Source organism: Borostomias antarcticus (genome assembly GCF_949987555.1).
Source record: "Borostomias antarcticus genome assembly, chromosome: 22".
NCBI classification, from domain to species: Eukaryota; Metazoa; Chordata; class Actinopteri; order Stomiiformes; family Stomiidae; genus Borostomias; species Borostomias antarcticus.
Window position 1 is genome coordinate 16,568,571 of NC_140255.1, and position 10,000 is coordinate 16,578,570.

Consider the following 10,000-nt stretch of genomic DNA (forward strand, 5'->3'; position numbering starts at 1 on the left):
ATATATTATTAATATATATTTTAGATTTTAAATGATGAATGAATATCGTACCTGTACCACTCCATCCCGTTGTTGTAGTTGCGGTCGAAGAAGTGCGGCTCGGCTCCGACGGCTCTGATGTCGGGATGCACGCGGAGGAACTCCAGCAGCGCGCGCGTCCCTCCCTTCTTCACGCCGATGATGATGGCCTGCGGGAGCTTCCTGGTCCCCTCACCCAGCGGACTGAGTCTACCTGGACCCTCCTCGCTCTGCTCCGCGGACCTGGGGGACATCCCTCTGGATGAGACTAGATCCAGAGACAGCTGTCTGTGAGACGGAGCCGGATCCTCGCTTTCCACCCGAGGTGCGACTCCGAGCGCAACGTGGCCGGCGTCGGCTTGGTCCAGCCGCGGGGTGCGCTCGGCACTGTCATAGCCCAGGTCGGACTGCATGGTCCATTTTTGCAACAGTCTTTTTCTCCTCACTGACCTCAAGTCGTGCAGCTCCGTAGCGAGGAAGCCCACGACTCGCTCGGAGGCTTTCACCGGCGTCGGCATGGTGCTGCAGCGGTCCGTGAGGCAGTGCAGGAGATACACAGAGGTGAGCAGCGAGCACAGCATGACCACGAACTTCTTCAAGATGCCTCGGGACAGGGGGTCCGGGCGAGCGCGGCTAGACGCCATACCGGTCTACGGGAGGTTGGTCGAGGCACCGGAGCCATGCTAGACACACATCCTCGGGTCTCGCCATGGAGAAACAGAGGACCGCTCGCGCTCTGCCCGCATCCACTGTGGATTAGACCGACTCCAAAATAACCCTCACGTGTTCCAAACAAGAAATGTTATTCTAGGAAATAATGTCTCATGTAGCCACACCGTCAGAAAACGCCAGTAGCAGTTGTATCTGGTTTTGATATAAGATGCACCGCATTAAAACAAGATAGCCTACCTTAATAGTATTGCCAATAAACTACAGCAATAAGACTGCCCAGTCATGATGTAAATGTGGCTGCGCTGACTTCATCTTCTGTCTCTCCTCCACACGTGTGCAAGTTGTTTTCGGCTGGTGAACTTCTGCACAACATCAGTGGACGAGAGGCACGCGTGGACCCAATGAGAACGTGTTTAACTACTGCAAAGGTATGAGCGGCATGTAGGGAGCCAATGAAATGCCAGCACGGCGTGAGTGTTTGTCCTAAACCTGCTGTCGCCGATGCGCTTGAAGAGACGAGGGTCACCGTGGCTGGAAGACAACGGACACTCACATTTTAACTTTTATATTAAAAAATAAATAAATTCATTATTGGTTATATGACATATTTGAAACAATCTGTGAAACACACACACGCACGCACATACACACACACACACTGCCGTTTGATAGTGTTAAACTACCGTTAAGCTATGTCGATTAATCTCATTATCACATTATTCTTCTATCAGTACTCGGCAACGTGGGCTGCCTCTCCATCACTCCAGATCTTTCAAATCCTCACACATGTAAACCTCCGGGCAGGCCAGGCCACCTAGGAAGACTGGCCTCTGTGAACTTTCTCTTCTCCTTTTTAATAATACACAGAGGAACAGAAAAAGTAAAATCATGATAACGGCCACATTATTTCTTTACAAGTGAACAAGAACAGAACCAAATGTTTCACATCTGCTCTTGTCTTTAGAGCATTAGCATGTGAATGGCGGGGCAGTGCCTCAACGCTGCGCAGCTCACTGGGCCAGAAAGAGGGTGGAGACCCCCGCCACAGAGCCGGACCGCTTGTGCCAGATGTCCCCGTGTTGGAGACACAATACAGGGGGCGCCCCACATTTAACAAATCACACCCCCAGCCCTTTCCACCTCCCTAACAGAGACACTAGCATGGCCGCCCCCCTGAGCCCAGAACACCCCCAGGGGTCAAATGTTGACAAGTGTCGCTCCAGCACAGGCACCCAGGATGGAGGAATGCTGGGAGGTTCCCTCGGAGCTCGGCGTCTTAACGCTACGGTGTTCGGAAGCGGTCAGTCAAGAGTTGGACAGGACAGACGTTCATTGACTATCCAAGCCTGCAGAGGGATGGAGAGAGAGAGAGAGAGGGAGGGACAGAGGGAGAGGGAGGGAGAGAGAGAGAGAGAGAGAGAGAGAGAGAGGGATATCTGTAGTGGGGTGTTCTGGGGACTTGACATCACTGTCATTCTGAGACTGAGCTGCTGTCTGTGCAAGGACACACTTTTCCATCAAACAAAATAAAACAAAACAAAACAAAAAACAGCATTTAGTGTGTAATTATACACCCAGACTCTGGCACTTTTGCAAAAATGTGCAAGCAGTCTAGAAGGCATGTAAAAACGAAACCTTCACTTTCATGTTCACCATTTATCCAAATGACTGTACTATGGTTACACACGCAGGCTTTCTGGAATCTTGGATGCCGAGTTTTGGAGGTTGCAGTTTGAAGAGAGTGCAAAAACAAAACAGTTTATTATCCTGATGATACATACTTGCATGTTACACTGCTGAGGGAATACGTTTCCCGGACGCAGCATGGTTATGAAACCATGAAATAATCGCTGTCCCGCTGTTGTTTTACAGATATATCGGGTGTGGGGGTGTTCTGTTGGTGTTTCTTTCCTCCCAAATGTCCTGTTAAGAGTGAGATGTGGTTATCCTCTCCTCCGTCTCCATGGCTACGCTGGCCGGCGGTGTCAGACGGGGCGTCTCAGGCCTGAACATCATCTCCAGGCAGGTTTACATCTGAGGTTTGGGTGCCTGTCAGGACAGAGGAGACGTCTTTACTGCCAGTATTAGAGCCAGAGCCTTCCTGGACTGAAAACCCAACGTTGTGAAAGATTTGATTTGTCGTCTAATTTCGTCAAAAGACTGGTGCGAAAAGAACCCTATACCACAACAGCATTCCATTTCTAGGATTAAAGTTTGCTATCGTAGCATGTAAGCATGGTATGATGCCTGATGCATACAACACAAACACTGTTCGAAGCGCATGCTACCCTGTAAAACATTAAATTGCATACAGGTTATGATTTATGACAAGTTCCTTGGGTGAATTACGATTAACATTACAAATTTTCCCACAAATTTCCCTGGCTGCACCAGTGCAACTTCTTAATATGTTTTGTTCTGGCTCTAATTGAAGTGACATCTGCCACTGAAGACCTCAATTAAACGAGTTAGAGAGCTGAGAAGGACCCTACATACCACCCAGTAGATATGATGTCATCCTCTAGTACACAGAATCTACTGTAGTAAGGAACTATTTTAGACTGTTGTGTGGTTATAATAGGGTGATATATCAGTCTTCATGGCCTGATGAAATCCATCTCTCCATATACTTGTTTATGACATGCAAACATATCATGCCCTGTATATATCCTTCTAGGCAGGCTTGAAGCCCTGCGTGGTTTCATATAGGAGGATATTGTCTATGTTTCACTCAAACAAACATGTCTCTTTCCGCTGAGAGCGGGAGGGTATGTGCTGTATATACACAGCTGTCGGCCGCTCGGAGAGGTGGTGTTTGTAGTCCCATCGTCCTGCGATGAGGAAGCGTTCCTATTAGGAACTACGGAAACACAAATAAATCAACCTCTTAATCAGATTAATGCTCAAGATGTTCTTTCAAATAGCAACATTCAAACGTTTCAACAGTACGTCAACAAGGTATCGTTTGTTACTGTATCTCCGTTGTCTGCTGATGTTTACAGGGACCAGAGGAGTGATAGTCAGGACATCCATAGTCAGGCTGGAGGTTATGAACATTATCAACATTACGTACGTATGGACGGATATATTCCTTGTCCTTTTTGTATGCTTATTCGCTACTACTGCATGTATATTCTGCTTTTCCAACCTTACCTGCTGTAATTTCCCATTGCTGAATTGGCAGATTATTGAAGTTCATTTATATCTATCTATCCACCTCCATAGTCAGACTGGATGCTACAAGGGAAGATTAACACCTTATCCACCTCTGACCTCGTAAACATACATACTGTATACTGTACAAGATATGTTAATTTTTATTTATTTGTGCTCGCATGACCTGTATCACAGAGCCACTAACCCTGAGGAATTTAGATCAATATTTTATGAGTCAAGCTGTGTACCCCTGGAGTTAGTCAGTCACAGCACTGCAATGATACAATTATTCTCCCAAGAACAAGTCGTTCATAATCGACAGTTCATGTTGAAGATTATACTGTGTTGTTGTTGTATCTGTGCGTCATGCAGACAGTCTTTTTGATGTGTATATCCAAAGCATGTGGGGTCTGTGTTAGCAAGTTAGCATTTTAGCAGTTAGCGTGTCACATTCCTTCCTCTGAGAGGCAGCAGGACGCAGCTGATTATGAGAGAGGGTAGGGAGAGAGAGAGAGAGACGGAGGGACGGAGGGAGAGAGAGAGGGAAAGGGAGGGAGAGGGAGAGGGAGGGAGGGAGAGAGAGAGAGAGAGGGAGGGATGGAGGGAGAGGGAGGGAGGGAGAGAGAGAGAGAGGGAGGGACGGAGGGAGTGGGAGGGAGAGAGAGAGAGAGAGGGAGGGACGGAGGGAGAGGGAGGGAGAGAGAGAGAGAGAAGGAGGGACGGAGGGAGAGAGAGGGAGGGATGGAGGGAGAGGGAGGGAGAGAGAGAGAGAGAGAGAGAGAGAGAGAGAGGGAGGGACGGAGGGAGAGGGATGGAGAGAGAGAGAGAGAGAGAGAGGGAGGGACGGAGGGAGAGGGAGGGAGAGGGAGGGAGGGAGGGAGACTAGGGGCGGTGTGGGAGCACTTCCAGCTACATGGCCCTCATATTTCCAGTAAGCAGGACATGGTTCAAAGACAAGCTGCTTTGAGCAGCAGAAGGTTAATGGTACATATGGTATATCATATCAAAGCAGCGGGACAACCCTCCAAACCAATTTCCAAATGCACCCGACGAGAGAAAAAAAAGGTGTCACGGTGACTTTGAGTTTACTGTCTCTGCAGGGCAAAGTGTGAAACACAACCTTAACGTGCCTCGCTAGCGAGCGCTGGCAAGCCACAAGAGCTGGATTGTAATTTTCTAGTACAGAGTATAATTTCAACTGAATGAACAACTTGTCCACCCCCTCCCACACACACACACACACACACACACACACACACACACGGAGAATACGAGGCATAGAATATGTACTCCTCCATATTGCTGGAACACAGTCCTCTCTGAGTGGCTGTTATGACCTGGCTCTTGGCCATAACAAAAAGGGAGACACCATGTATAATTGAAATAATCAAGAATTCAATGTAAATAAGGTATACAACTGAAGACAAAACAATGATCCATGGGGTATGAGAATCAGTGTATCAGTAGGGTACGTGAGTGTATGCTGTGGAAAGTATGGTGAGGAGAGTGTTGTATGACGTAGGATAACAAAACAAAGCCAAACCCAGAGTAATGGTGTTGGTGGAGAGAGAGAGAGAGAGAGAGAGAGAGAAAGAGGCAGAGAGAGAGAGAGAGCTTGTGGACTGGAGTGCCTTTTAAGCTGTACCCAAGACAACCAGGCAGCTGTCCCCAATTGTCCTGGTTGGGCTCCTGTCCTGCCTACTGGGTAGCCTACCTGCTTGGTTAGAGAACAGATCCAGGATGGTTACCCATACAGGACCAGAGGGCCGTCACAGTGGTGGAGGTGACCGTATCATTAGATAGATTGCAATCCCACATGAACTAGTAAGGTACCTGCGGACCCCAGCGTGGCTCTGGGCCTGACAGCGGAGGCCTGAACCACCGTCCAGCACTGATGATGCGTTACGCCTGGGTCCATCAGGAGGCAGCTGGACAGCGCTGGTTCGTTAAAAAGCAGCATGTGAGAGGCGCGAACTGCCATCTCCTGCTGAGCAGTATGTAGAGAAGACAGGCCGATGGTGGATTCAACAGGCCAGTAATGCTACAGAGACCCACTGAGAGGGCATTTGAGTGGACTGGGCTGCTAACTGGGTCTGGATGCTTGTGGTACAGGGTTAGGGTTGTATGTCAGTGTTGAGGGCTGTAGATGGTAGTTTAGTGCTGGTTAGGGTCAGTGTTGAGGGCTGTAGATGGTAGTTTAGTGCTGGTTAGGGTCAATGTTGAGGGCAGTAGATGGTAGTTTAGTGCTGGTTAGGGTCAGTGTTGAGGGCTGTAGATGGTAGTTTAGTGCTGGTTAGGGTCAGTGTTGAGGGCTGTAGATGGTAGTTTAGTGCTGGTTAGGGTCAGTGTTGAGGGCTGCAGTTTAGTGCTGGTTAGGTCAGTGTTGAGGGCTGTAGTTTAGTGCTGGTTAGGGTCAGTGTTGAGGGCTGTAGATGGTAGTTTAGTGCTGGTTAGGGTCAGTGTTGAGGGCTGTAGATGGTAGTTTAGTGCTGGTTAGGGTCAGTGTTGAGGGTTGTAGTTTAGTGCTGGTTAGGGTCAGTGTTGAGGGCTGTAGATGGTAGTTTAGTGCTGGTTAGGGTCAGTGTTGAGGGCTGTAGATGGTAGTTTAGTGCTGGTTAGGGTCAGTGTTGAGGGCTGTAGTTTAGTGCTGGTTAGGGTCAGTGTTGAGGGCTGTAGTTTAGTGCTGGTTAGGGTCAGTGTTGAGGGCTGTAGTTTAGTGCTGGTTAGGGTCAGTGTTGAGGGCTGTAGTTTACTGCTGGTTAGGGTCAGTGTTGAGGGCTGTAGACGGTAGTCTAGTGCTGTTTCATATGTATGTGAGGAAGGAAGCCAGTTGAATATCTCTGATTTACTAGTTTACATAGAGGAGATTTGAATATATCTGTTTAATGGTTTACATAGAGGAGATTTGAATATATCTGTTTACTGGTTTACATAAAGGAGAGTTGAATATCTCTGGTTTACTGGTTTAGAGGAGAGTTGAATATCTCTGGTTTACATAGAGTTGAATATCTCTGGTCTGGACTGATGGAAATATAGGACATCATGTTAATCAACCACCTAATAATTACATCCAACCATTAGCTTGATCAGCCTCTCATGTACAGTGATACACCCAGGATCTAGGTGCATGTGGACCTGCCATCTCCTCCGCGTTTCCCAGGGTTAGGGTTAGGCTGGGAGGTGCCGAGGTGCGGTGCTACCACCAAGGCACCAGTCAACATCAACGTCAACGTCAGCCCTCCGGTGATGGACAGCCTCGAGTCCAGACCAGGGCCAACACACACAGGCACCTCTGTCTGCGTGGTGATCGTGCCGAGTAAGAATTACTCTCAGAGACCGGGGGGGGGGGCAGACGGGGGGCCGCTGCTGTCAAGCTGCCAGGCCTGGAGGTGTCAGCTATGATATATGGAGAGAGGCTGTTTCTGCTGCCCCAACCCCCCCTCCCCTCACCCCCATCCACCCATCCCCCTTAAGTGAAGTCCCTCAAGGGTGTATCAGCAGAGATAGACATGGCGGATATTACCTTACCCCTGGAGAGAGACAGATTCCTCCTGCTAATGATGCTGGGAAGGATGGAGGAAGATTTATTCTGCTCAAAGGTTTCATATCAGCCTGGACACTATTTACCTCCAACCTGGCTCCCCGGGTCCACACACCAGGAGTGTGTGTGTGTGTGTGTATGAGTGCGTGTGTGTGTGCATGGCGTACATGCTTGTGTGTGTGTTTGTGTGTATATATGTGTGTGTGCGTGTGTGCATGCTTGTGTGTGCGTGCGTGTGTGTATATATGTGTGTGTGTGTGTGTGTGTGTATATGTATACCTGTGTGTGTGTGTGTGTGTGTTTGGGGTGAGGTCTGCAGAGATAGCGTTACAGCTGGTGTCGCCAGACATGGTGTAGGCCAGGAGACTGGACCATGCTGCTCGCCAGGAATCTGACGCTCTGGTGAAAACGTCTGACCTGTCCAGTCTGGGTTCAGGCTTGGTACGTATTATGTGATAACATATGCGGTGTGGAAACAGCCTGGTCGTATGAATGCAGAACTCCATCACTCCATCTCCATCACTAAATTACATTATTGAACAGAACCGAAGGCAACCAAATTATATTGAGTTTATTTTTTATCGTTGATTGGGGCAATAAACTCTCTCTCAGTGGCATCGGGGGTTGGCCTGGTCATGTTTCACGTTTAGGGCCAGACTTTAAACTGGCCTATCGCCCTGACACTCACATCACACAAGATCACGCGTGGTCATCTGGAAAATATCTAATGAAGACTATTTGTCAGTGCCTGGCGTGGTATCATGTGGTGGACTTAGCCAGGTCCTCCTCTGTTACCACTGGACTTTCTACAGGACCCACAAGTCTACTAAAATTTCTGCCTTCAATGACTTGTTAATAACAGTTGGAGTATGCGAGCTACCCTGTTGACCACACTGTATAATCAAAGAGCGCTGACAAATTGTGTGTGTGTGTGTGTGTGTGTGTGTGTGTGTGTGTGTGTGTGTGTTTGTGTGTGTGTGTGTGTGTGTGTGTGTGTGTGTGTGATGTACAGCAGTGTAGGTAACAGCACCTGTATGTTTCCTGAGTCAGGTTCATGTTATTAGTCTAACTGTGTCCCGTCCAACTACATCACTACCCCAGCTGTCTATCCTGCACTAGTCTCGGAGCCAGACTCTCTACGGAGGAGAGAGTCTGGACTTCAGCCGCATCTCTCTGCTAACCATAACCCTACACTCCAACCATGTCTCCTATAACCCTAGCCCTACACTCCAACCATGGCTCCTATAACCCTAGCCCTACACTCCAACCATCTCTCCGCTAACCATAACCCTACACTCCAATCATGTCTCCTCGAACCCTAACCCTACACTCCAACCATGTCTCCACTAACCCTAAGGGCGGATCCATAGTCGATGCAAACTACATAAGCGCAAGCAACACAATTTTCGCAAGGCCACACAAGATCTCGTTACATCCTTGCGTGTGTCATGCCTAAATTTGTCACTTGACACAAGCAATAGTGCAATTCCTGCTGGACTGGAGATGTATTGCATCTGACACAGAACGCAAGCTCTCAAGTCATGTTGGAGCTTGCGTTCACAACATAGCTTGCGTTGTTTACGTCGACTATGAATCAGCCCTAACCCTACACTCCAACCATCTCTCCGCTAACCATAACCCTACACTCCAACCATCTCTCCGCTAACCATAACCCTACACTCCAACAATCTCTCCACTAACCATAACACTACACTCCAACCATCTCTCCGCTAACCATAACCCTACACTCTAACCGTCTCTCCACTAACCATAACCCTACACTCCAACCGTCTCTCCACTAACCATAACCCTACACTCCAACCATCTCTCCACTAACCATAACCCTACACTCCAACCATCTCTCCGCTAACCATAACACTACACTCCAACCATCTCTCCGCTAACCATAACCCTACACTCCAACCGTCTCTCCACTAACCATAACCCTACACTCCAACCGTCTCTCCACTAACCATAACCCTACACTCCAACCATCTCTCCACTAACCATAACCCTACACTCCAACCATCTCTCCGCTAACCATAACCCTACACTCCAACCATCTCTCCGCTAACCATAACCCTACACTCTAACCGTCTCTCCACTAACCATAACCCTACACTCCAACCGTCTCTCCACTAACCATAACCCTACACTCCAACCATCTCTCCGCTAACCATAACCCTACACTCCAACCATCTCTCCACTAACCATAACCCTACACTCCAACCATCTCTCCGCTAACCATAACCCTACACTCCAACCGTCTCTCCACTAACCATAACCCTACACTCCAACCATCTCTCCACTAACCATAACCCTACACTCCAACCATCTCTCCGCTAACCATAACCCTACACTCCAACCATCTCTCCGCTAACCATAACCCTACACTCCAACCATCTCTCCACTAACCATAACCCTACACTCCAACCATGTCTCCTCGAACCCTAACCCTCCTTGAACCCAGGTTTGAGGTGGAGGTGAGGAGCTTCTGCAGTGTGCCAACTCAATTACACTGGCAGACCCAGCTCTCGTGTCGGAACAGGAGATGCGTTTGAAGCCTCTCAACACGTGATTTCCATCCCTGGAGACCCGTCTCTCTGGAAATTC

The 10,000-nt window shown here is 48.7% G+C and overlaps 1 protein-coding gene across 1 annotated transcript in view; it reads right to left on the reverse strand.

The window, feature by feature from the left end:
- The window catches only part of LOC311324042 (heparan sulfate glucosamine 3-O-sulfotransferase 3A1-like), a gene marked incomplete at its 3' end in the record, with an annotated part of 35,074 nt that extends 34,288 nt beyond the window's left edge, over nt 1–786 (reverse strand). The window contains exon 1 of the mRNA XM_084456413.1: nt 52–786. Coding sequence (XP_084312539.1) covers nt 52–662 — 611 coding nt within the window. The 5' untranslated portion in view covers nt 663–786. The remainder of the gene's footprint in view (nt 1–51) is intronic.
- Nucleotides 787–10,000: the final 9,214 nt, after the last annotated feature.